At 43.8% G+C, this 26,806-nt stretch overlaps 2 protein-coding genes across 3 annotated transcripts in view; both read right to left on the bottom strand.

Annotated features, from left to right (window-relative positions):
* Positions 1–2,240: 2,240 nt before the first annotated feature.
* On the bottom strand, positions 2,241–3,744 carry atp5pf (ATP synthase peripheral stalk subunit F6). Its single transcript, XM_029520289.1, has 4 exons — positions 3,681–3,744; positions 3,013–3,182; positions 2,611–2,735; positions 2,241–2,481 (listed from the first exon to the last, which is right to left on the bottom strand). The coding sequence occupies exons 2-4, from the start codon at positions 3,180–3,182 to the stop codon at positions 2,453–2,455; spliced, it is 324 nt and encodes a 107-aa protein (XP_029376149.1). The 5' UTR covers positions 3,681–3,744; the 3' UTR covers positions 2,241–2,452.
* Positions 3,745–4,341: 597 nt separating this feature from the next.
* appa (amyloid beta (A4) precursor protein a) overlaps positions 4,342–26,806 on the bottom strand; it is a 29,369-nt gene continuing 6,904 nt past the window's right edge. The window contains exons 2-17 of one of the 2 annotated variants that reach the window (XM_029514859.1): positions 19,277–19,444; positions 17,932–18,061; positions 17,622–17,734; positions 17,320–17,510; positions 16,692–17,026; positions 15,990–16,157; positions 12,986–13,119; positions 12,001–12,075; positions 11,756–11,914; positions 11,353–11,481; positions 11,120–11,219; positions 10,129–10,341; positions 9,863–9,916; positions 8,887–8,978; positions 7,349–7,495; positions 4,342–6,953 (exon numbers count right to left, since the gene is read on the bottom strand). In XM_029514859.1, the coding sequence (XP_029370719.1) occupies positions 6,852–6,953; positions 7,349–7,495; positions 8,887–8,978; positions 9,863–9,916; positions 10,129–10,341; positions 11,120–11,219; positions 11,353–11,481; positions 11,756–11,914; positions 12,001–12,075; positions 12,986–13,119; positions 15,990–16,157; positions 16,692–17,026; positions 17,320–17,510; positions 17,622–17,734; positions 17,932–18,061; positions 19,277–19,444 (2,310 nt within the window). In that variant the 3' untranslated portion in view covers positions 4,342–6,851. The remainder of the gene's footprint in view (positions 6,954–7,348; positions 7,496–8,886; positions 8,979–9,862; positions 9,917–10,128; positions 10,342–11,119; positions 11,220–11,352; positions 11,482–11,755; positions 11,915–12,000; positions 12,076–12,985; positions 13,120–15,989; positions 16,158–16,691; positions 17,027–17,319; positions 17,511–17,621; positions 17,735–17,931; positions 18,062–19,276; positions 19,445–26,806) is intronic. The other variant, XM_029514865.1, reaches the window with a different exon arrangement.

Here is a 26,806-nt window from a genome sequence, read left to right as displayed (position 1 = left end):
TACAAACTACAAATCACAAAAACACCAATCCAACAACAAACCACAAGCCAACAAATCAAAAACCAATTACAATCCAACCACAAAATAAAAAACAATCCAACAACAAAACCACAATCCAACAACAAACAATTCACAAAAACACAGAGCCAACAAATCAAAAGCGCAAGCCCACAGCAAGCCAACAAACTACAAATCACAAAAACACCAAGCCAACAACAAACCACAAGCCGACAAATCACAAACCAATAACAATCCAACTAAAATCACAAAAACAGCAAGCCAACCACAAACAACAAGCAAACAAACAGCAAGCCAACCACAAACAACAAGCAAACAAACAGCAAGCCAACCACAAACAACAAGCAAACAAACAGCAAGCCAACCACAAACCAACACCAAACAACAACCCAACAACACAGGGTAAGCCAACATGGACAGCAGCAGAACATTCTCTGGAGTGACAGATCAAAAAAGGTCCAACAAACTTATCTGTCACAGCTGATCCTCATGTCCTCCATCTTGGATTTTCTTCTGCAGTTGTTCTGGACAGCAGACCTGAACCCCTCTCCTCCAGAACAGCAGACCTGGCCCCCCCCAGAACAGCAGACCTGGCCCCCTCTCCTCCAGAACAGCAGACCTGACCCCCTCTCCTCCAGAACAGCAGACCTGACCCCCTCTCCTCCAGAACAGCAGACCTGGCCCCCTCTCCTCCAGAACAGCAGACCTGACCCCCTCTCCTCCAGAACAACAGACCTGGCCCCCTCTCCTCCAGAACAGCAGACCTGGCCCCCTCTCCTCCAGAACAGCAGACCTGGCCCCCTCCTCCAGAACAGCAGACCTGGCCCCGGGCCGTCCACCCAGCAGGACCCCCGGAGAGCCACTGGTCAGCTCCTACATTCTCTTTTAAGGTTCTCCTCATTAGGTCCAGGTGAGCCTCACCAGGACTGCCCCACCCCCTGACCTGTCCCTGACCTGGACTGCCCCGCCCCACACAGCTCACCACACCCCCACATCTCTTTAAAGAGACAGCGACATAAATCCTGTATCGTCCCACCTCCATTTTGAAGGTAAGGCCTTTGAAGCTGAGCTTTAATACATAGACCTGATTTTAACACATCGATTCAATTTAATGTTCTTTACTTTGGCCTAAAAATGATTTGATTGGATTTCTTTTAATGAGCTCTTCATCTCACGCTATGTGTTCATTTCAATCCTCTACCACTCTCTTTGGGCGAGCTATGATGAGCAAAGTCTTCTTACTCTCTGGCTTTCTGTGTGGTTCACATCTGTCACTGACATTTCCTGCTCTGATGGGATCACATTTAGTTTGACGGCACTCTGCTCCCCCCTGGTGGTCAGATGCTGGCACTCCACTTCCTTCACACATTACTTCCCTCTGCAGGCCAATGATTTCACTCTGCTTTATTTTACCAAAGACTGGTGGTTTATTAAAGGGATTTTAAAACGCTGAATCATCACAAGGGATTCCTCTTTTAAGCAAGAGGAAAGGCGTTTCGGTCCGTTCTAACAGTTTACCTCAGCCAACATTTTGTCTTTTGTATCACTGAGGCCCTCAGTGACACAAAACATCCTTGTGATTTCAGTATCAACACAAAAGCAGTCCAGGAGAACAGGGAGTCACTTCAGCCAGTTCTATTGAGCCACTGTTTATCAATATGGAGTGTCTTATTTTTGGACAGCGCATGAATGGATTGTTCAGTTTCATTTGAATGGTGCATCAGTAATAATGTTTTTCTATTCAAAACCACACTGCTGTTATTAATATTATTTGGTGAATATTACATCAGCTGAAATAAAATTTTGAAGTTGTCCTTTACAATTTCTGTGTTCAGCTACTTCATACATCTGAGTCCACAATTCCTTTCTTTAAATATGCTGCCTTACGTTGAGCTAAGTATGAAGCACACTGTAGAGTATCTTTGTCCCGATGACCTCACAGTCATGTCCTGCTCGTGACACCAGCAGCTTTAAACTGCTGGACTGCCCAGAACATCCTCAAATTAAACAATGAAACATATATTTATATTTATTTTTCCACGCTCACCGTGTTGGGAATCAGATCACCTACTAAGCCAGCTGGAAGACAAGGTATATTTAAATTTATATAGAGGATCGTTCAGTCCTGCTTCTATTCATTTCTACAAATTTGACATTGTTTTTTATTATCACCTGACAACTTATAGGTGGTTGTTTAAGTCCTCACACAACTAGGCCCTGTATGTATATGAAGGATTTACAAAGTCATTTTAATAATTAAATGACAACTGTGTCTGAACAATGATGTTAAACATTTTACTAATTACAATACTACAACAGTCAGAATTTTCACATTGCAATGTGATAATATTCTGGAGCCATCGATGGACAGTGTCAATCGTTTCATTAAATACAACATATCGGTGCTGTGTAGGAGGAACAACGAGGACAGCATTCACTGGGACACTTCATCCAGCTTTGGTTCTGGAAAAGGAAAATTACATCATTAAAAAAGGACTATTTAAGCTGTTGTTTCATTTATCTACATTTGTTTGACTCGTTAGTGAATAATTAGGGCAGGAAACTAAACTGCATCACTGTTAACGTAATCACCTGTGAATTTGAAGTCTGGGAATTTGGTGAGGTCGCCACCGCCGTACAGTCTCTGCAGTTTGGAGACTTCTTCAGAAAGGTTTTTCTGGTACACTGGTCCTGCATCCACAATGCCTCCAGAAGTCCTGGGAGAACAAAGACATCAAATGAGCTGGACGGTGATGGAGGATTCATTTGGGTATGCTCAGAGTTTAGAGGGCTGGTTTGGTTCAATGTCAACTCTACAGAAGCCAAAAACAAGCTTCTCTGTTTTCTACATTAGTATTTCATCAGCTGGAAGCTAGAAGCTCTTTTTCTGAATAACTCTTATCTTTAATCCATCTTTATCCTATCAGCCAGGGAAATAAACGCCCTTCTCAGTGTGGGGAGGTTGATGACAGGAGATGTGTGTGATGAACTAACTTGCTCTTGGTGTTGTAGTCACGGATCTTGTCCAGGAACAGCTTCTGGACGGGGTCGAGCTCCTTGGCCCGGGTGAAGAGGACAGCAGAGAGGCCGATGTTCCTGCGCAGGGTCAGGGTGACGGCGGAGCGCAGCACAGAGGACAGGTGGAACAACCGGTGCAGAGCCATCTGAAGGACAGAGGGAGCAAGTCAGGGTGTTAATCATTCACTGCTAAAGACGTGCATGAAATGGAAACTACGGCACTATTTGTCTTTAACAAACTTGTTCCTACGAACCAGTAAGGTGCTGCTGCAGCAAATTACTGTTAGCACTGGCTACTGATTAGCATGCGATAACTTCTGTTGACAGCAACTAACGTACACCGAGCCGGCCTCTTAAACACAACAGCTGTGCTAAAGTGTGCAGTTACGTCCAAAGTGGCTGTAAACGAGCTTTGTTTCATTCTTTCTGAGCGAAAACGGTTCGTTTACTGCATTCACCCAACCGCGCTAATGCTAATGCTAAAAAAAAAAGCAAGCTACGTTAGCTGGCCGGACTCATTGAAACAACACCGGCTGTCTTCTTCACTCGCTGACGTCACAACAACGGACACACAAATGTGCCATCGTGAGCAGACCACCAGGACCAAGTTAAACTCACACTTCTCCGGATGAATTAGCACTCACCTTGGATTTGACACTCAGTGAGACGGAGATCCAAATGTGAAAGACCCGCAGTGGATTGTGGGAATGTGACGTCGACGAGCGTCATGACGTCGCGCAACACGCACGGCTCCTCCTGTTACACTGAAACTGCACAGCGCGTCGATAAAGGAGATTTGAAATGTTTTAACATTTCAATATTTATGTCTGAACATTCATTTGTGAGCTGTTAAAAAAACATCACATTTAAAAAATCTCTAATTGCAGTCGGGGGGTATTTTACTGCATCGCACTGACTTCTTGTTTTGTTTTTTGTTTTTTTTTACTGATAATTCATCTGTACACACCTTTCGTTTTCATTGTGGTTCCACCTTTGATAAAGACACGCTGTATATCCTGTCCACACCTTTAACACAGATCATACAGAGTACAGATGCTGGTTTGGTTTTGGTGCAATGTAAAATAATATGAGGTTTGACAAGATGGTTTCATCTGGGCTGGAAAGTCCTCTGATGTGTCCTTGAGTCACACACTGCAGCGCTGCCAGCCTCAGTCTGACATTGACCTCTGACCCACTTATGGAGCTAAGAAAAAAAGAAAACGTCCCTTCAGAGCATCAATTTTTGACATTATCGTTCCTTAGATTTTTGAGGTCATATCCACACAAGACAAAGATCACAGCATCTGTATGTACATTCAAAACTTTATTATGGAATACAGTGTAGAAAGCGTTTTCCCAGTCAATGCAAATGGCCTGCACAATATTACACAGTGGAAAACAAAACCAATATATAACCCACAGAAAAAGATAGAAAGAAAATCCTGCTTCCTCTTCTACTCTACTGCCCTCTGCTGGGCTTCCAATGAGCACCCTCTGAAAACCAAGAACCCACCACACTGCAGCCTCCGAATATACATCCTACTCATCACTCATCACTGTTCTGACTCCATTCAATGCATTAGCAGAGCGAGAGGTCACGCTGCATTTCTTTCTGTAATGTTGAGATGATGACAAATCTTTAACATGAGCTTGCTGTATGAAGATGAACAGGGGGAGGGATGAGGAGGGTGTTCTTCTCTACAAGCTTGAATTTAACTCAGACTAATATTTGATCCCTGCTTTTGCTTACTTGTCCTAAGTTGCTCTCAGCTCTCTCGACGGTGAACGCCTATTATTTATATACAGACTCCAGTGCTGTGCCTCTGAGGAGTCAAATGTGCGTTGATGGTAGAGAGGTGAGCAGCATGCCTGAAGGGACAGGAAGGCGAAGGAGGGCGTGAGGGAAAGGGAAAATCCATTATATATACAGACTGCCTGGCTGGCTAGCTATCCATCCGGAACTGCAAGTCATCTCTACCTCGCCCTGCTTCCTCCTCCTCCTCCTCCTCCTCCTCCTTCTTCTGACACTTCACCTGTTCTAACAGCAGAAAGCAAAATGATTACAAAACCAAAGAGAAACGGTGTCAGCTTACAACTGGACATCACACCAGACTGACAATGACAAAATACTCCCACGCAGAGATAATCCCGACCCATCCCCCATCCTGGCTTCTCACATTTTCCCCTTTCCCTTCCCACTCCCTGTAACCTTCAGCCCCAGAACTGGCCCTCTTCTGAAAAACACAATAACATGAGTCCAACAACAAAGCAAAATTTAAATAGGATGATTTCTGAAAGCCCCTTGGTATGAGAAATTTTTAACACAATATATTGAAGTGAATGAGAATAATACACAAAGAGAGATGAAGCCAGCCCCCCTCCTGCAGCTTCAGGAACGTAGCATGGTATCAAAAAATAAGAGAAATGACAAACACACTTAAATTCAAAAATCACAGATCTCATTTAAATGTGTATTTTACATGATATCAAAGCAGAACCTGTTCATCTAGATTTATATATATTTTTCATCATTGTTTGAAGTCACGTGATCACGAGAAGATACTAAATGTACAATCTTGCTAGAATGACAATCTATACGTGAGAAAGGAATCTCAAGAGAGAGCAGCGTTAGATCTTGTTTTCTTTTTTTTTGTTTTTCCAAATCCTGTTGTCATGCACTACATAGGAACAGCTAAGACTTGAGCATTACTTTAGTAACATTACACGCAATTTAAAAAAAGGACTTTACATTGGCTGATTTTTTTTTTGTCTCTGTTTTCATTCTTTTTTGAAAAACAAAACTGGAAACGATAGAGAAAAACTCTAAAATAAAAACAGCTCATTCAGAATACATAGTTACTACTGTCGTCATCAACATATTCATTATCATCAGCATCTCCAAATATCCTTAAGAGCCTTGTGTGACTTAACACAGCCCAGCTGTCGTAAGAATGCACAAAGAAAAGAGGATGAAGGGAGGGATGAACACGGAGGAAGGGAGGGAGAGGAGGCTCACTTATACTCCAGTGTCGACTGTAGAGTGAGTGCAGTAGTGGCGCAGTAGGAGGGGAATCGCTGGGCCTAATTTACATAGATCACGTTGCTTGATTCATATATTTCATTAGATAATCATTACTAAGAACATGGTAGAAAGAGATGAATGTGTCCACGTGTGGGAGAATGATTTGAGATGACTGATTGGTTCATCTGCGTGCAACCAATTCTTGTAAATAAGGCCCACGGACAGCGTGCGCCTCTTATCCTGCTGATCAGTGGTCAGATTTGCCTACACTAAGTCCACAACTAAAACTTTCCCAAGCCAAAAAGGAAAAAAAAAAAAACAAAAACAAAAAAAAAAACAACAACAACTATACACTGGCCCTGAATCAGTGTGGCGAGAACCCGCTTCTTTCCCCTACGGGTAGATTTGTTTTGATGCACTGGGCGGGGCCTTGTTCCATACATCAGCAGGCCCAGGCGGAGCAACGTATAAAAGCATCTTTCTTTAATTAAAAGGCGTCTCGCTCCAATAAAGTGAACAAACTTGGTGCAAACTGGCTTGGCCGCAGTGTCCGCCCAGGCAAGAGTGAGAGGAAACCCCTGGCTACAGTCACTCCTCAAGCTCGTAACTGACTATTTCAGTCACTGTGATCTAAGCCACGCTGCCTGATAGAGACGTGGGACTAGTGGGAAGGGAGGGAGGGGGGGGGGGAGGAGGGGGGTGCAATGTGTGGGAAGAAATGTTTGTTTCGGTTCGTGTTTATGTGTGTGTTATGTGGGTGTGAGTGTATATGGTTGTACATGTGACATTCTCCTCAGTTCTGCAGCTGCTCAAAGAACTTGTAGGTCGGATTTTCATAACCGTTCTGCTGCATCTTAGACAGGTGGCGCTCCTCAGGGGTGACGGCTGCATCCACCTGGAGGGGAGGGGAGATTACACTCTTATTTAAATCAACTTCTATAAAAGAATCCGTATGATCATACATGAGCTTATTGTAAGAGTGTTTGACAAAAATAAATAAACTAGGGTTGATCCTACTCTCATTTTTCTTTAATTGAACAGATAATTAAATGATTTAATTAGTTTCAAGCATTCATGAAATTTTGAGGGTTTTTCCTTCTTTTTTTTTCAATGAACCATTTCTTGCTCTACATTGTTGGACGACCTAAATGAATGAAATATGAGCACATACTCCAGTTTTGGCTCTCAGGCGCTGAAAGCAGCCTGAGCTGACACATGCAGGCCCAGCAGGACGCTCAGCTAGAGCAGCTTGTACACAGCTCACACAAACACATCTCAGCTGTTTCTCACCTCGATGACTCCGTGGTGGATGGAGGTATACTGCTTCTTCCTCAGCATCACCAAGGTGATGACGATCACAGTCGCTATGACAACACCTCCAACCATCAGGCCAATGATGGCGCCCTTGTTGGAGCCCACATCCTCTGCGAAGAAGACCTGGATGCATTTGAAAAACAGGTGAGCTGATTTGGCTACAATCAATCGCAGCAGCACGACCTGATTAAGCTTTTCCATAAACTGCAACAAGAACTTCTTATTGTGTGTCTCTGATTGCTTTATTTGTTAATACAACAGACTGCTCCCAGAAATGGTTTGGATGTAACTTCCCTCACAGAGATAATAATCTCTTTCTATCTGCAGCTAATTTATTTTTGTTTCTCTCCCATTTTCATTTCCAGGTGTCCTTGCAGTGTGTGCTGCAATTATAACACCTATTTCTTTGTTTGTATTTGTTCTTATATTATGTGCTTTTTATTTTTAAAACTGTTGGTTCACAGAGACACTACACTTAAACACACACAGAAGTGACTAATGCTGTCTCTTGACTTATTTTCTGAGGAGTAATTTGCTGGTGAGAGCTCTCATTTCTTCCTGCGGCTGTCGGGGAGAGGCACACAAACCACTGACAGAGAAGCAGGTATGCAGCGTGACTCAGCTCAACCTCCAAACACAAATGATTTAGAGAAGTAAAAAATTATGAGAATAAATGAACGCAAGCAGAGTCCCTTGACAGGAGGAAAACAAGTCTGATATTTCCACCTAGACGGACGTTCCTGTCAATTGGCACCAACCACATTACACCACTAAAGCATCCTGACATTTCAATATGCCTGCTTGTGTCAGTGAGTGGAGGCTTAATTCCAGGCTGGTGAGCCTCCTCCACAATAATCCTACAGGACGCTGATTGGGGGTAACGGTGAATATCAAATTAAGAAGCTGAGTTAAAGGAGGCGGTGTGACACACCAACTGCTCCTTGTCAATGTAAGAAATGTGATATGTTATAAAATGTAGGGATTAAGGGAATAAAGCATTTAGGTGAGAAGAAAAAAATATGTGGATTATAATTTCACTGAGGATGGATTGCGGAGAGGAAGGGGGGGTTGTGCTGGTATTACAATGTAGGATGAGATTAATGAATGAATGAAAACAGAACTGGGTTGGAGCCTTATTATGTTCAGTGCAATGACCAGTGAAGCACTTACAGCTACAAACTGAACAAAACTTCACTCTGATCGGTGGCTTTTACAGCAGGCGAGCATGACGCATGATTATCACGGTTGTCTCCACGGAGTCTCCATGGAGACAACCTTCGAAGTTTGCAGGGAGGACAGGCAAGTGAGAACATGGACCTGATTGTTTGTGCTTGCAGACTCGAGGGGGCACAGTTCAAACTTGTCAGTAAATTAAACACATCTGTGTTTGCATGTTCTCGTCTAATACTCTATGTTTAATAGTTGTCTTGCATTTCTACACAAATTAGTGAGTTTCTGCATATCTGCACTGTTTGTGAGCTCGTGTCTTTGGAAGTTTGTGCACGCTGGCTTACCAGTTTCTGGTGGTGAACTTCGTATTCAGTGCTCTGTCTGTCCTCGGTCTCCATCCGCAGCTTGGGAATAGGTTCCTTCTTCATTCCAGTCACTGACAAGAGAAGCAAAAGCACAATCTATTATAGATGGTGACACTCAGCTGCTTTCTTCTCCCCCACACACAAAAGTGCAAATCAAACTCACTTCCTCAAACAGGAAGGACAGCAGAGTAGTGACTCTAGCAGTGGTGGGAAACGAATATAGCTCGTATAGCAGGGCATATGCAGGATGCACAGACTCTGCGGCAGCATCACAAATCTCCTAAGAACTGCAGCAGGCGTCTAAATGGAGGTCAATCGGAGTTGGCTGAGAGAGGGAGCGATAGAGGAAATTTTTTTTTCTGCCTTTCTAGCTCATCTTATCTTGGACCTGAAGCAAAGACCTGACTTCGCCCTAACAAATGTGTTTCCTTACCCCAGAGGATCCTTTTACTAAGTTGTTGATAAAATTAATAAAGAACTGTCGACGACAACTCAGTGGTATTTAAATACACGTTTTCCTCAGACAATGATTTGATTTACTGGGCAGCTTTCACTGTGGATTTAATAATCGTAAATAAATAGCTTTACTTATGGTTGATGCAAGATGATTATTCTGTGCTTTACAACATGACATAAGGGATGTAGAGATGTAGAAGCATTATCCTAATATCTAGATTTATTTTATATTTTATTGGCAAACTGATGCACCCAAACCTCCATTATTGCCACTAGAGGGTGCATTCATCAAGATCCATCTTTCCACATAACTAAGTAAACATTGATAAGGCCTATTGAATTGAGTGCTTGCAAACACAACCAGATGAGTAGGGGTGTAACGCAGCCAGCAGAATATTACCTACAGGCTATAAAAGATGACTATCGGATTTTTAAAATGCATATCAGCACTTAACACCACATCAGTCACTGGAAGAACTATATCAACAACGGCACCAACCTGGTCTTGTGGGGATGCCTCTGTCAAGATTAGGGCGAGAGTCCACTGGCTCAACTAGGGAAGAGAGAGAGAGGATTTTACTTTCAATTTGTTTTATGCACACGCGTCTGCAAAGTATTCAAATAGGTGAGCAACGTTTTTCATGGCATCCATTCCTACGACGACAAAATTTGTTGCCTTGTTTGGCTGCAAATGTCAATCAACCTTAAAGCAGCATAAATGTCACTGTTGCTCTTTGGTGTCGTTATCTGTGTGTCAGTAAATACCCTGGTTCTCGGTGTTGGGCTGGTTGAAGATCTCAGGATGGATAAAGCCAACTCCTGCCAGGCCCAGAGTGTCTTCCTGAGGCACCAGGTCGGTCTGGCCGTCTCCCAGCTCCTGGTCGGGCATCAGGGCGTCATTGCCGTAGCTCACCCTCACATCTGTCTGCAGGTTGGCCAGCTGCTGGGCCATCTCCGCCTGCTCCCTCTGCAGGAGCTCTGGATGGATGTGATGAAGGAGGCAGCAAGGAAGGATACGAGAAGAAGGGAGGATGGAGGAGGGAGTGTCACTTCATTTATCCAACTGTTATCAATCTTGCATTTTGTTGCTTTCAGATAGTTTCATAATTAAATGCTCTGCATGATGATAATACTGCTGATGATAAAATAAATAATCAACTCTAGTAATTAGAATGAAAAAATAGGACAAGCTGTTTCAGTTGAAAGGAAAAACTATTTTCTATGCTCACAGAGAGGCCTCAAGAAATGCTTCAACCTGGTGCCTAGTAACAACTGGAAGGTGCATTTACTTCTGAGTATGTTTGTTCCTGTGTGTGTGTGTGTGTTTTGCTGGGGAGCACAGACTGTGGCAGTCTCCGAGACAGAGACACAGATGGCTGTGTGACGCATGCAAACTCCAATAAACCCAAAAACCCACAGAAACCTAACAAATGCAGGGGTGGGAGGCGAAGGGGATTTATCTTTTGACAAACAGTTTAATTTGACAGAAGAATTAGGCCAAATGGCTCCGATGCCCTTATCAAAAAAAAAAAAAAAATTTTGTATTTTTGTGGGCTGGTATTTGGAGCATTCAATCTCCGTTTCATGTAGCACAAATAGCACAGCGTGTCGTCCTCTATCTCTCCCATGCCATGGTCAGAACAGCATCCAAAATACACACGAACAAGAGACAATGACTTATTATCTTCTCTGCAACAACCCCCCTCCACCCCCCCACTGTCTGTCCTATTGGTCCAACGTCCAAAGACAAACTCACCAACTTGGTCCTGGATATCGTCAGCCACTCCTGGCACCTTGTAGAGAAGTCCCAGACTCTGGTTCATACGCTCCTCAATGACACGCAGGTGAGTAAGCACCTATCAAAAACACAAACCTGCAATTGGATTTCTTCTTCACAGACAAAGCTGTATTTATAGTTTCTAAAAACCAAAATCCTTCTGTATAGGTCTCTTATTTCTGCTTTGCATGACAGTAAACGAGTCAAATCACCTGAGGTCTAATCTGGGCTGCTTTCTTTGGATCCACCATGCGGACGTGTTCAAAATGTTTAAGGGTGTGCTGCCTGTCCTTCTGCTCGGCACGCACGTACTTCTTCAACAGGCTGAAGACGTGGCGAGGCTACAAAAGACATGGGAGAGGATGAGACAGATGGTTAACAGCAGAAGAAGGACAGTGCAGTGTATTTATATACATTTAGTCTGGATCGGAAAATAAACCAGCAGTGATACAAATCCCCAAAATGATTCTTTATTGATTCTTTACTCGTTTAATTTTTAGTTTCCAGGAGAATTACTGACGTTTTCCAGCAGGCCAGATAAAGAGACGAGGGATAATATCTAATTTGAAAAGATAGTAGACATGATAATGCAGTTCTCCTGTCGATGAACCGTACCCGTGGTGGGTCCTGCTGCAGGGCGGTCAGGTAGTTCTCCAGCGCCAGGCGACGGCGGTCATTGAGCAGAGCCTCCACCCGGGCCATGTGGGTCTCCACCAGCTGCTGACGCTCGCTGGCTGCCTCCTGCTCCAGGGCCTCCACCTTCTCCTGAAAACGCTGCAGGGAGACAATCAACATAAGAGCCACAAAAAAAACAACAGTGGGGGCTGTTTTAGGATGCCTCCAGGTTCTGCAGGTCTTACCTGGATGACGGCCTTCTTGTCAGCACGCGGTAGATTCTTGGCTTCCCTCTCAGCCTCCTCCCACTCTCTCATCACCTGAGCACAAGAAAAGGACAACAACATTAATTAGACTTGTCAATCAGCCTCTTTTTTTCCAGATTCTGTATTGCAGGTTGATTTTACACTTGAGTGAAACATCTCTTTGCTCTTTGTGCCACAGATCTGATCTATTCACGGCTGTCTAAATGGAAGAAAATCTGACATTTTACATGGATGTGAAATGATAACATCTGGGCTGCAGAGGATTGACATTAGATTGTTCCAGTCTGGATAAATAATCCTCCCAGATTGTACATATTGATATGAGGGGTTTCTGGCTCTGTACATTACTTTGGGAGTTTATATTCTGAAGACTGAAATCTCCAGTTTCTATTCTTTATTTTCTCTCATCTTCTTGGGAAAGATAATTGTTCCTTCCTCACTTTTTTAAATCAACTGAGGTCTTGACTGAAGTCATGACCTAACAGTTTCTATAAGGGTGAACTCAACTGTGCCAAATCAGATGACGCTGCGTCCGTGGCCCTCCGGGCAACAACATGTGCACTGAGAGTGACAAAAGCCGCATGAGGGTGTTAGTGTTCTCGTTTGGGGCTTTGAAAACTGTGACGTCGTGAAGGACCATCTGGCCCTCCGCCGGAGAGCGAGCTGCTTGATTAAAGAATACAATTAAAGTTGGAATGGTTCAATCGGCTTACCCGGGAGGGATTAACAAACGTACCTATTCGGTTCACTTGCCACGCCTCTTTTCCTTCCATTTTCTATTCATAGAAATGATCATAGTCCTCTCTCAGCTACAAAGAAAATCCTTTTTTCTGTTGTCTCTGCACAGCCACCATTACTGACTCACATTCATGTAGTGACTACTGATCAACTTTAAGATGATAAATTGAAGAAAAAGAACAACTTCTTGTAATTTTTTCCCCTCCTCTTCCCTCTCAGTCTGTACCTGGGACATCCTCTCACGGTGCTTGGCCTCCAGGCTCTCTTTGGCCTTCTGGAAGTGAGCGTGTTCGTTTTCGTCGGTAGGCGCCTCCAGATAGTGGTCCACGGCGTCTGGAGAGCCGGGTGTGGCTGTGGGGACTGCATGATATGTAGGTAGAAAGAGAAAAACAGGAGGCAGAGAGGTGAAAACACTTTCAGTGGTGCTTCATGCACACTTTCATTTGGTTGATTGTGCACTGGCTGCGGCCCTTCAGCACACATGAACACCCTAAATGAGTTAATAGGGTTAGTATGAAACCAATAGAGGAAAGAAAACACTGGCAGCTGGAGCTGGAGGAAGCAAGCATGTGCATGGTTCAGATGACCTGCAGTCCTTCATAGAGACAAAGAGACAAAAGACAAAACCTCTCTCTTTTATATGACTTCATTCAGAGCTCAATATGCTGCCAAAATACAGACGCTGGAATTTATCCTGTGGGGCCTGGCAGGCCAAAATGAACTGTGGCCGACTTATCAGCCAGAAATTTAAGTGGATCGTATCTTTATATGCGTGAAAACTAGATTTAATCAGTGGAATGTTGATTATCTTTCACAAGTGTGTGCATGAATTTCACTGATGTGCAGTCGGTTATGTCTGATGAGAGTGCCTGACCGGACGAAACATAAAACAACACTTTGACCTGAGCCGAGTATTTTGTCCACTCCTGATCATGTGGCCTGTTCTGGTTTTATTAACCGAGGCTTCGAGGTGTCCTGCCTCAGGAACACAGAGCTATTTACAACACTGTATTTAAAGCAGGAATCCACCTGTTTCTTTTCTGTATTTTAACAGCTTTGTCTTGTCATTGCTGCACAGCTGCAATATTTTTACACTATGTTGCTTTTACAATTCAAGGCATCATTGTATTGGAGCAACTCCCTGAAGTCACAGAGCTGCTTGATAAATTTAGCGTTTATGGAACAGTATGTGCATTACCTTCTTTGATAGAAACTGCTGCCCTTGTGATAGATGTGAAAATTACAGATTTGTGCAACCGCCTGTCAACGATTGAGCAAAATGATGGTAATTCAGAATGAAAACGGACAGAAATATCAATTTCCATCCCACTATTAAGTGTTTATGAGGTTGGGGAATCATAAGAGGGAAGAGATTTCTAATACAGCCTGGGTTTTGTGGATGCATCACCTTTGTGGTAGTTCTTCTTAGTGTTCCTTTTTATTCTAAACAACCTGCTCCTGTCGCTGACCAACATCCAACAAATATTCATTAATTCCAAAAATGATTAATCATTATAATGTATCGTATAAAGAGGAAAAAGATGCAAAGCATGTAACATTAACTGCACCATAATTACTGTGATTGCGATAAGTAAAAAAAAAAAAAACAACCATGACATTTGCATAAAGACTGTGGGTGAAAATGCACCTGGAGAGTGTGTGTGTCTATGTCTGCAGCATTTTCTCAGCTCATCTATGGCAAGCAGAGCAGAAAACCTGTATGAAAACACACTTGCACATGGACTCCTGTGCATACACACACACACACACACTCACACACACGCTGTGGATAGAACTAGATCCAAATATAGGGAGTTGGAGATAGCATGACTCCATTTCGCTGCAGGGCAGATCATGCACTTCGTGACTGAGATGCACACACACACACACACACACATATATATCTTGCAAGGTCACTCAACCTTACAGAACACTGAAATCAGCATCATCGCCAAAACACTCAAACTGCTTTCACTCCCCAGGACAAAACACAGGCCCCATCTGCAATCAACTCGCACACATAGACACACTTTTCTAGGCAATGAAAAACAACTGCACTGAGATGGGGGTTGGGGGGGGCTGAAATGGAGTGAGTTTCTGCTTAAAAATCCAATCAATTCAGTTTGTGACTGAGCAATCACAACTAGTTCGATGGCAAGAGGCGAGACATCTCCTTTATTATGAGATTCCAACCGACAAACTTTTTAACAAGGTGTGAAAATCATCAAGCCATCAGGCCCAGTTTCAGCACTGCCACTGATAATCATCACAAAGGAGTACATAGAAGGCAGGTGTGCTCTGACAGGATGTAATGACGTACTGATGAGCTTTTCCTTACTGCCAGGTACTGCTGGGAGATGCTTCACATTTTCTGAACGGCAGCAGGAGAATTTGACCTCCAATTTAAGCGAACTGCATAAATTAAGCAAAATGTATATCCTCTGTGACAAGGATGGAATAATGTAAGCAATGTGTCAAGGATGTAAAGGATAATGTGCAGTGAGGTGAGGATTATTGCAAAATAATTCTTGTCTGGATGGTTTCACCGCTCACATTCATGCTGAAGTAATATATAAGATGATACCCATGAAATTGGCTGTAATCACACAATTATAGCAGCCCTGCGTGCTCCAAAGGATAACCACAGCTTAACCATGAAGATGTAAAGTCCTTCAGCCACTGAAGCAAATGGCCCATGAAAATGAACCTTATGTATCTAACTATTTGTATTTGACAGCATGTTTCACTAAATAAGTAACTTTAACTTTAATCTGATATTCAGAAATAGCAAATCAGTTGGTTCTCTCATGAACCGACTCTGCATATTTCACAACACAACTAGATCCTATTATAGGTTGTAAAGGCTTCATGATTCATCTCACACCTAAACAAAGTAAAAGCAAAGGCAAGAGTGAGGTGATCAGATTGGTGGCTTCAAGAGTCCACAGAAGATTATGGGAAAGGTGAAGTCTGTTTTCGGAGCACACATATTTATTTGGTTGACAGAACACACAGAAATGTACAGGCGGTGAGGAAATATTAGGCAGGAAAGGAGCTGGCAGGTCGGGAAGGACGAGAAGAGAAGCACACCAAGGAGACCCGTGAGCAGCTGTTAATATCAACCGGACAGCGAGTCACAGTGAAGGTTAGAGACACACCGGAGATGGATACAACCGCCACTCAAGCCAGCGAGCAGCTGGGTGAGGTTGGCTGCTGTTGGCAGGACTTACTGACGCTGCTGCAGACAGACAGGCAGTACTCCTCTGACTCAAAGTTATTCCTGTTGCCTCCGCAGCCGCCGTAGATAAACTGAGCACAGTGGCCCTCCTGGCGGTCAAAGTACCAGCGGGGCAGCATGGCCCGGCATGGACCAGTCTCTGCATTGGCCCAGCACACATCTTGAAGGACACACACACACACACACACACACTTGTCATCCACAAAGCTGTCACCATAAAGCACATCAGCACGTCATCTAACAGTCCTTGTAAAGATCACCTTTAAACACAAACACATTAAAAACCTAAAATACTTGATGTGACACAACAGTTCCAGCAGCGTGAAGCTGTTTGAAACTCAAATTAAGAACAATTTAACTCTGAAATGAAGAAACAAAGCTGTTACCACTAATTTTGATGCTAATGGAACGTAACTAATGAAGGCTGTGAAATGAAGAACGAGGACAATACGAAAAAATGACAGCAGGAAATTAATTGTTCAGGAACATGAGGTTCATTTGTGTTTAGCAATGCAAAACGCATTCTTGTGTGTTTTACCACTGAGGTTGTTCCACATTAATCTAAATGCAAAGTCCTGTCATCAGATTACTGACTGACTGAGTCTGTTAATGAAACCAGACAATAATAGAAGTAGAAATAAGATGTAAATCTAAATCGCACACAGAACACACAAATGCTGGAAACGTTCCTCACCTCTGACAACTTCCTCCACAGACTCGGTGGTGGTGGTGGTGGTGGTCGTCATGGCAATGTTGGTGGTGGGCTCGTCGGCATCCTCGTTGTCGTCGAGCGTCGCGATGATGTCGTCGTCTCCTTCCTCCTCCTCTTCCTCCTCCTCCATCACTTCTTCGTCCTCCTCTCCGTCTCCATCCTGGTCATTGTCCAACATGTCCTCTTCCTCTTCCTCCTCCTCGTCATCCTCTTCGGCTGCCACCTCTTCTTCCTCTTCCTCCTCCTCCTCCTCCTCCTCTACCACAGATGGCCTGGTTTCCTCTTGCTGCTCTGCTGGCTCTGGCTCACGCACCATACTGGGAGAGAAGGAGGGAAGAACAGAGGAGAAGAGAGAGGGAAAAGGAGGAAAAAGATGAAGGTGAATTGAAGCAATCAGACACATGGAAACAATTTGAGGAAAGAAAAGGTGGCAGATTTACAATGATGAATGAGAAGAAAGGAGAGAGACAGCATTTGAACAAAAAAATTTAACCTTGTAGTGATTTTCAGAATCAAAGTGGCAACATCTGTGATCATCTAAGCACTGATATATTATTCTGCTTTCGCTTCGGCCTCATTTATCTGTGTGTGTGTGTGTGCGTGTGCGTACCTGGTGTCAGAGTAGTCAGCCTCCACTCCACCCCACCACACATCAGAATCATCAGCGTCCTGCTCAGCGCTGTCAGCATCACGCTCCGATTCAGCGGGACAGCAGACAAACTCCACTCCTCTGAAGCGGTCGATGCCGCACGGCAACAGCATCCCATAATCATGAAGATTCATGGTGCGGTCTCCACAGGACTACAGAGAGAGAATGTGAAATATAGACAGGAAGAGAAGACATCAGTGTATGTAGTTGCGCTAACCATTGCAGCAGTGTGTGTGTGTGTGCGTGTGTGTGTGTGTGCTCACCTCCTTGGCCACAGTGTGCCAGTGCAGGTGGCTCTCACACTGGTCCATGCGCTCCTGGTGCAGGAACTTGCACTTGTCAGGGACGAGAAGGGCGTCGCTCACAAACTCTCCCACTGCAGCAGAAACAACGTCCGGATGTTAAACACACACATGCACGCAGCCTTCAACCACCACACTCCAACAAACACGCCATCGCGAACTCTGCCTCCCTGGTTACTATGGTAACTATGGCGGAGTAACCACAGCAAAGCCTTATCTTTGCTTCTCCGGCTTTCAATCCCTAAAAATGAACACACGTTGCTGCACTCACCCAGGCAGCGGTAGGGCACAACGATGTGCATGTGACTGCGACAATGCTTGCGTCCTTTCTTGCACCAGTTCTGGATGGTTACTGGCTGGTTGGCCTCCACAACATTGGTAATCTGGAGCTCTGGGTAGACCTGCATGCATAATATTGTGTTATAAATGGTGCCGCAGTACAACAAAGGTCAAAGAGATTGTGCATTCACACTCTCTGTGTCCTGCACACTTTTATACTTATTTTACATTTTAACTCTCCTGGTCTTCTTACCTTCTTGTTTACTTGAAGAAATTCTAGTTTCTCCCTCAAATCTTCCAATTTTTTTCCATTTTCCATTTCATTCAAGTTCAAATTGGGGAAAAAACTGATTTGGTGAATGTTTATTTTCACTTGATTTAGTATTTGTGAGAATACAGGAAATATGAACTTGTCCTTGTCAGAGAAATCCCATGCTTCTCCGACACTGTGTTATTTATCTGAGTTTGGTCTGGTTAGCTTCCACCTAATAATAAACTCTCCCCAGCTTGCAAAGTAAAGTCACATGGACTTAAGCCGCTTGTTTACGGAGTTTTGGCGATGTATCATCTTGCCAAATTGGGGATTTCAGCGAATAAAAACAAATCTGCTTGCAGACTCCGTTACACACTCATGATGGACCGTATTGTGCTCTAGATTCTTCAAACACAGCAGCTAACATCTCATTCCAATTCCTAATACACACAATCCTTTGTGCTTTGAATTTTTTTGGTACCTTTGCAAATTATTCTCAATTGCACAAACATGGCTAAGAGAAATCCTCTGGAAAATGAAAGATACAATCTGAATGAAGCAAACAGAGAGGCTCCTCTCCGACATGCTCAGTTGTTGTAATTTGCTCTGAGACCATCAGTTTAACGGCAAAAACTTAAATATGAGCCAAAGGATGAACTAAAATGGCTATAAAAATGTATCACACTGGTTTATTACACAAAGTAAAATAAACACGGGGAAATAAAAACTTGTTAGGTGGCTAAATTAGAAACATTTTCAGACTGCTGGGAACTACGAAGATTGATCAACCTAAAAACAAGACCCTGAAGTTTTTTTTATTATTGTTTTAAAACTATACTGACATTTAATATCTACATTCCCTTAAGTGCCCCCCCGCCACCTCCAGCTGCCACATTTTACTACAGTGCAGACAATTAAGATTCATATCAGCTTTAAAGGTGGATTATATTACACTGTAACCTCAGACTTAATTGATTCAGCAGGGGATAGAAAGTGTTGTACATATGGAACATAAGGTGAGCAGCTTCTGCTGCAGCTTCCAGCACACAGACACACACATGCACGCACACCACCGATGATTTACCTCCTGGCAGTACTTCAGGATGCCCTCCTTGGTGTTGATGCAGCTGTTGGTGCCTGAGGGGTCTGGCTCCCACTTGCCGCTCTGCACGTTGATGTGCATGTTGAGTTTACCACAAAACATGGCAACCTGAGGTTCTGCCAGTAGACCCATTGAAACATCTGTAGGTACCTGTGAAGGGGGGGGGGGGGGGGCAGAGATTTAATGAGACTTACCACTCGTTTTAAACTCTTTGAGCACCTTCACTGCAAAATCCAAGACGGTTGCAATTAAATTTTATTACTTGGATAGAGCGGGGCCAGGAGATTAGTGTGTTTGATGAAATGAGGTGAGTTGGTCTAAGATGAGAGGAACAGGAGAGAGCTGATGTAGGGAGGATTGAGAGAAGAAAAGAAAGTATAAGAAGCAAATTTTCCTTCCCCAATTTCATCATCACTCTGGGCTTGATTTATGTGCTTTCATAATCAAACTCTTATCCCAGATGCATCAGACATTCGTGCGATTTCATATTGCTGAAAAACGAAGGCCATCAAAAATCAAATTGCCTGAAACAACAGGCCAGGACCAACCCAACACACCCTCTGCTTTCTAAGATATTCACGCACGAGCACACAAACCCAGCCAAATGCCCAGTGCACCACCATTTCTGGGAAGAGTGTCCATCTTGGTGCACAGACAGGCTGTTTAAGGTTTTTCCAGGACAGTATTGTGTTTATATAACCCTCTGTTGATTTGTTTTTGCTTCATTTCTCCCTGTTAGTGCAGCACATACTGAGCCTGAGAGCAGGTTGGCTGGAGGCAAAGGGAGTAAATGTGTGTGTCTGTGTGAGAGATTCGCCTTTGGCATTTGAATGTCTGAATTTTTATTTTTTCTTTCACTGATTTCCGCTCCTGTGTGTTGAGCTGCATCTCTGCGTGCGTGTCTGCCTTCATGAGGAGGTTTTGTGCGGAGGTTCCCTCAGGAGAGGAGGTGCAGACAAACCGCTGAATGTCTGCATTGTGTTGGCAAATGAGCTAGAACAAAATGGGAGGGAATACGGTGGGGGAAAGAGAAGGAGACGGCGGGAGGGAGGAGAGGGGCCGTTGCCATTGTGTGCTCCCTAATCTTGTTAATGGTTTTGAAGGCCCTGGCAGGCAAACAAATGCTGCTTTGTGAGATGGATAGCATATTTTTTCTTCCAGACTTGATTTTCTCCAAGCAGCCAGGGGCATGAAGTCCTCTTCCAATATGAGAATAGCTGGTAGGGGCAATCAATTTGGATTAAATTTGAGGCTGAGAACTCAAATGTTTTGGATCGATTTAGCTGCCATATAGCCGGCGTATCAGTAGAAAGATGGACTTTATCAGCTTGCATTATATTCCATTTATACACATTGGCTGCATTTATGCACTTGGCAGAAGAAGAGGACAGCACTCTCTGCAGCTGCTGCCTTTCTCCCATTTACACCTGACTACGCCCGGAGTCCAGAATGAGAAAGCGTGCCTGTCACTCAAACATGACTTGAATGCACTAAACACCTGTACAATGAAACGCCATCCAATTGGCACCAGGGAGTAAACATTTGAGCCTCAGTGTGAGGCTGTTCTGTTATTGGCGTTGCTCTTATTGCGTTGTATTATATTTTAAAGTGCAGCTCTGCAGGAGACTGGAGAGATGATGGTGAAGGTTGTGACTGGTGCAAAATATTAATAAGACTCACAAACACTGAATTTATTGCAGAGCTGCTGTGTTGGTTTAGATCTCGAAGGTGTGGCACTGTCTCAAATTTATGGAGTCACACTCAGGCCATTAACTAAACCAACAAACATCAATGCTGCATTATGGGTAACTTAGTACTTACAGTAAATCAAGGTCAGTAAAGATGTTCACCTGACTGTAATGGGAACTATGATGAAGTCTGTGATCTGATTGGCCCTCCAGACCAAAGCATCAGCCAATCACATCATTTGCTGAGTCTTTGTTTTCATATAAGAAATGGCACTGTTAAATGAAAACAGAGTGACGAACATGAATAACAAAGTGTTACATTTCACAACTCCATCCTTCCTCACTTCCTGTTTAAAACATGCCCTTACATAAATGTATTGAGTCCAAGAGTTCAACCTAAAGATTTGACTCCTGCACCTCCAAGATCATGACATCTTGGAGGTGCAGCCACACACTGCAGGCAAATGGCAATAAAAACAGCACGCACACACACAGATCAGATTACACGTCCATGGGTTAGCTGCAAAGTTCACTTCCCTCACAGGTCCAAGTAACGACCTGCAAGCTGCAGTAGCACAGAAATCAGTAAATCCCTTGCACGCAGACACACACATGAGTGAGTAAAATCCCCCCCTGCCCCCACCTGCCTTCTGCTCCAACTTAACACCGGTGGTCATCAGTCTTGACACCGAGCCATCTGCCCCATGTGAGCACTCTGTGGCTCAGCAACTGAGCAGCACTAAAAGGCACAGATCAAACGCCATCCTGCTCATCAATCGTAAAACCCAAGGCAAGGCAAGGCGAGATCACAGAGTTTTGAAATACTCTTTAAAAAGTCACTTGTATGTGTGATATCTTTTAATTAGCTCACTTTCTGGGTGCCCACTTTCACTCCGGCCTTATTTGCCCATCCTCTGGCCTCTCCCTGACAAAGATAAACTAACTTCCTCTGTGTTCGGAGCAAAGGTAGGCACATCCAGGCCAACTGCTCGCTGGCATTCAAATTTTTTGTCATCCTCTTTTGGCTAGCAAATCAGATCCCAGCCAATCACACTCTCTTCCCCATTCCTGCCTTTCAGCCTCTCCACTGCTATCTCCTCAGCACTCTTCTACTCAAGGAGGAGGAGGGTAGCAGCCAAGCCTCCTCTACAAGCTTATATTTGAGTACCAGAATGACGGCAAAGGCAGGAACGGGAGGAGAATGTAAAAGAAAGGAAGAATAAGCACAATGGAGAGAGGCAGGAAGAGATTGGAGAACAGATGAATTAGACAATAAGCCTTCGGAGCTCGAGCAGAAGGTCAAGCGCTCTGTAAAACAGGAGGGATGTCAGGCTGGAGGGCCGGAGACAGACAGGGACTCTGAAAGACATCAGGGAGGGCTAAATAGAGAAAAGATGGGAAACTCAGCTGTCAGAGAGGGGTAGTTTGGAGAGAAAAGATGTTTGCCTGTACTGCAAGCAAAGTTCAACACAGTCACGTGAAAAGTGTGCAAAGAGTAACATCCCTGTGTGACGAAATCGTCTTTACACTTCCCCTCCATGGCTTCTGACAGATTGCATGCAATTAGGATTTTTGAATGCCCACCCCAAAAAAAAACAAAAAAAAAACACTGAGAGCAGAAGGGCTGTATTTTTATTCTTCTGGCTGCAGTGACAATGCTGGGAAGCTGGAACCTACACTGAGCGAGCAACAGATGGTCTAAAAAAGGCACACTGACAAATGGAGAAACACACGAGCGGCAAAGTGTCAGACAAATGTATAGTATAGAAGGAGAAACCAGGCTGGCCTCCTCTCTCTGTCTCTGTCTCTATCCTGTCTCAGTCCAGGTTCACTGTCCTGCCAGTCCGCCAGCCGGTCATCCTGCTGGGGAGGGAGCAGTAATCTGGGCACTGAGGATTAGGACGGCAGCCTGGTCAGGAGAAATATCCCTCTTTGCTCTCAATCTGGCATGATAGTCATCGTTGCAAGCGAATAAGCCAGGAGAACAGAGATGCTGCTGATGCTGCATGAGATTGACCCAGAGACGAAGGTTCAATTAAAGTCAGCAGACGCTCCCATATCGCTTGGCTACGTCTCACTACAGACATCACCGGTGATGCACCTGAGGCAGCGATCCATCAAAATGTTTTCCACCTTCTTGCCACTTTTATTAATCCGACACTTTCATTAATCATAGAAGCTGATGAAAGCTGCCCAAGTTTGACAAAAACAAGAGCAACAGAGCACAAAGGCTGTCAAAAAGAATTATAGCCGGGTAATGTTTGTGACGGGTTTCTCCAGTGCTATTTACAGAAAGAGTCAATCAGAGACAGAAAATACAGACTTAAGCTACTGAGCCTGCCGACCCACATAGGACCACAAAATTCAGTCGCACATTGTCCAAGTTGTTCAAGATGGACATAAACCATAAAGGTCTCGGGATGAAATAGAGTTTGTTTCACCCAAAAGGAAAAACATACAAGATGGAAACTTACCAAACACACAAACAGACAAACCAACAATCTAATAATGTAATGTAATCACATACAAGTTTGGAGGAGTAAAGCGATTACAGAGAGATTATTTGCTCTGCAATTTGATGAAGTGGTTTGTTGCATGAAGGTTTGTGATGAGGATGTCGAGCTCACTGGAGCGATGACATGCATCGTTATTTGAATCAAACTTCCCGTCTCAGACAGGTGGCCTATTTCACAGCTGGAGACCGTGACCTAAATCACATCCAGGCAAACTTTAGACAGCATGAGCAGTGCCTCGTCGTCATGAGTCTGTCAGATGTGCTGCTTCCAAGGATCAGTCAGACAGCTCAGGTCCCAGTTTTATGCCTTTGAACTTCGCTCTTCAGGTGCACTTGCTGAGTTTTGGCTTGAAGTAGTTTAAATCTGAGCTGCAGGGACTAATCCATTAATTGATAAGTCAATCGCTCTGATTAATCACTTTAAGCTATAAGGTCAAACATTAAGCTCAGAGGTTGATGAGATGTCTGTTTCTTTGTTGCCACATTTAGTTTTGCTATTTATAATGTTTTTTTAATAGACTGAATAATTATACATTCGGTTAATATAAAAGAAAACAGACAAATCAAAAATGAGTGCAATTATAAATTCTATGTCCTGTCAGGAAGTACACCATTATCGTAAATGATAATAATAAAAACCTCTTTTAAAAACAGAATAATAAATCAAAATCATCCTTTACAAGTGTGCGCCCCTTTTAACTATCTCGACTTTGGCAGTCGCCTCTCAGAGCAACAAACGTTCTCATCAATCTATAGAGCTGTGCAGCACTTCACATGTGGGACTTTCAAAGACATAACTCTTTGTACCCCTTTATGTAAATTGCCTTGCCATTCCCATCTCAAAGTCATTGTGTAAAGGGACTTGTACTGATATGTGTGAGCGAATCCGCTCGTGGCTGCTGCTTTCGGAGATGTGATCAGACGCAGAAAAAGATCGAGGGGGAAGAAAGGAAATGATTTATAACACATTACATTTAATGAGGGGTTATCAGAAAGAGAAATATTGCATCACATGCATACAAACTGCTATAAATCCTTTCTTAAGTGCACACGCACGCACACACACACGCACGCACGCACAAACAATCTTTGAAGTGTCCCCATGGGTGCTGGTCCTGCAGTGCTATTAATTGTACAGTCTTATCTGAGTTGCCCAGGCCTGCCACAGGGAGTTGGGTGAAGGTGGTGTAGGGATGGGATAAGGAGGGAGGGGTGTCTTAGATCAGCTCTCATCCCTGAGGGAGGCTCCCTGGAGAGCAAGATGTGTTGCAGAGCTCAGACACACACACACACACACATACACAGTCTCTCCAGCACACATCTTTTACAGGCATCTTTGGCCATGTCCAAGCTCGGAGCAAACAAGACAGGCCTTTGTTGTCCTGGCTGGAACAAACTGTCTCACAGACAAGATAATGTCAACTGGTGAACGTTAGGGATGGTTAACAACGGCTCTGATGCCCAATCAGAGTGTCAGCAACAAACTACTGTAAGTGCAGCGTAACACAAAGCCAGTAAAAAACTTAATTGTCATTTATGAGTTGGCTAATGTGCGACATGCTACAGTTGACTTCTGTTGATTTCCTTGGAGTCGTTAATCAAACTATTGAGGTGGAATCGAGCAGCAGGGTGTTGGTCTGCAGTTGTTTACAAGACTCGTTGCCGAGAGAATTTCATTTACTTAGCAGGGGAGGATATGTGACGGCTGCATTAGATAAGAATGGGGAAGTGACAGACGTGCTCAGACCTCTTGGAAACAGTGGTGCACGAGGCACGTGCACACCCGTACACATGCACTGTATAATCACCTTGGCGAGCAGGCTGCGCTGATACCTAAAACCCTCCGCTCATCTTTGACTAGACTTTAAGGCGTGCGTGTAACACAATCCCTCACTGGTGTGTGTGTGTGTGTGTGTGTGTGTGTAATGTTATCTGCACGTGGTATTTAGAAAGCAGAACTTGTGGGTAGTGTGCTTCACTGATTACAGGAGAGACCGACCCCGTTCTCATCCCCTCTGACTGCCCGTCAGCCAAAAGGTAAATGAGAGAGCAGCTGCAAAAGCCAGACTCAACCACTCTGTCAAAAAAAAAACAAAAACAAAAAAAACTAACTTTGATCTGAACGTGTGACAGAAAGAATTAAAAAGGTCAGGACAGCCACAAACTCTGTCACCTCTACAAACACATTTCATCGTGTTCATGCAGGCATTTCATAAAAATCAATAGGTCTCAGTCGGTCGAGGATAAAAATCGATTTCCTAACTTTAAAAGGTGAAACTGACGGTTCACCCGTCTGACCATAAAACATGCTTGTCTATGTTGGTCAGATCCGGCACAGCCTTTAAACTGGGAGCTCATCTCACCAGTCTTCGTCATCGCCAGAAGTTTTCATGGACTCAGTGCAGGGAATTTAAATTTGCTTGTGATTTATATTTTTCATATTCAAGGTGATTAAGCGTTTGTCTCGAGGGTTCCTCTGGAGTTACAAGCTCAGATAAATCTGATTAGAAGTGTGCAAGAGAAATTATTCTGACTTCTGCCCACTTCATTTGTCTAGACTTGATGGAGGGACTCTGGGTTTCCGTAGTGATTATCCCCATGGTTACAGAGTCTGCTCTCAACCTCTTGAGACCAGTCTGTTTTAACCTCCCTCGGTCAACGTCGTGGCAACCTGAAGTAACACCAGGATCCAAATCACCTGGGAGAGGGAATTTCATCACGATTTTGTGTTCATCAAGACATGTTTGTGTGTCTGTAAGCTGCGCGTATCTGGGCGTGCCTGCTTTTCAACGTGTTTCAATTCATCTGCTATCAACATGAATCCTCACCGATATCCACATGTGAAAATCTGGTTACAGTTTCATCGAAAAACAGTGAAAAACTGCAAGATGCACCAATCTCACGGAGCTCCACGTGTTATTTGAGTCAGGCAGTTTCTTTCTTTTTCTTCCAACCAGCTTCATGAAATTTAGGGCTGAGATAAAATAGCATTCAGCATTTTTCCATTTTTACCACATCCAAACAGGCTATTAAAACTCTAGTGTTGATGTAACACAACTGCATCCTCCTTCAATGGGCGACGCCACAAAGACAAAAGAGGACAGCAGCAGTCGTTTGTGACAGGCTCTCTGGATACATGTATCAACACAAAACATAAGCTCAGCATCTGCACCCACAGCTTCTTCTCACCCAGCAGGATCAGATCAAAACATGTTTTTCATAATTTGTCATCAGGATCAGAAACACATGCTGGAAAATACAACATACATACACAACGTGCGTATTTTTCCCAACGTGTCGGCTGGCAGC

Source organism: Echeneis naucrates, chromosome 2 (assembly GCF_900963305.1).
Source record: "Echeneis naucrates chromosome 2, fEcheNa1.1, whole genome shotgun sequence".
NCBI lineage: Eukaryota > Metazoa > Chordata > Actinopteri > Carangiformes > Echeneidae > Echeneis > Echeneis naucrates.
Note: the sequence above shows the minus strand (reverse complement) of the source record. Positions and strands in the feature narration are given on the sequence as shown.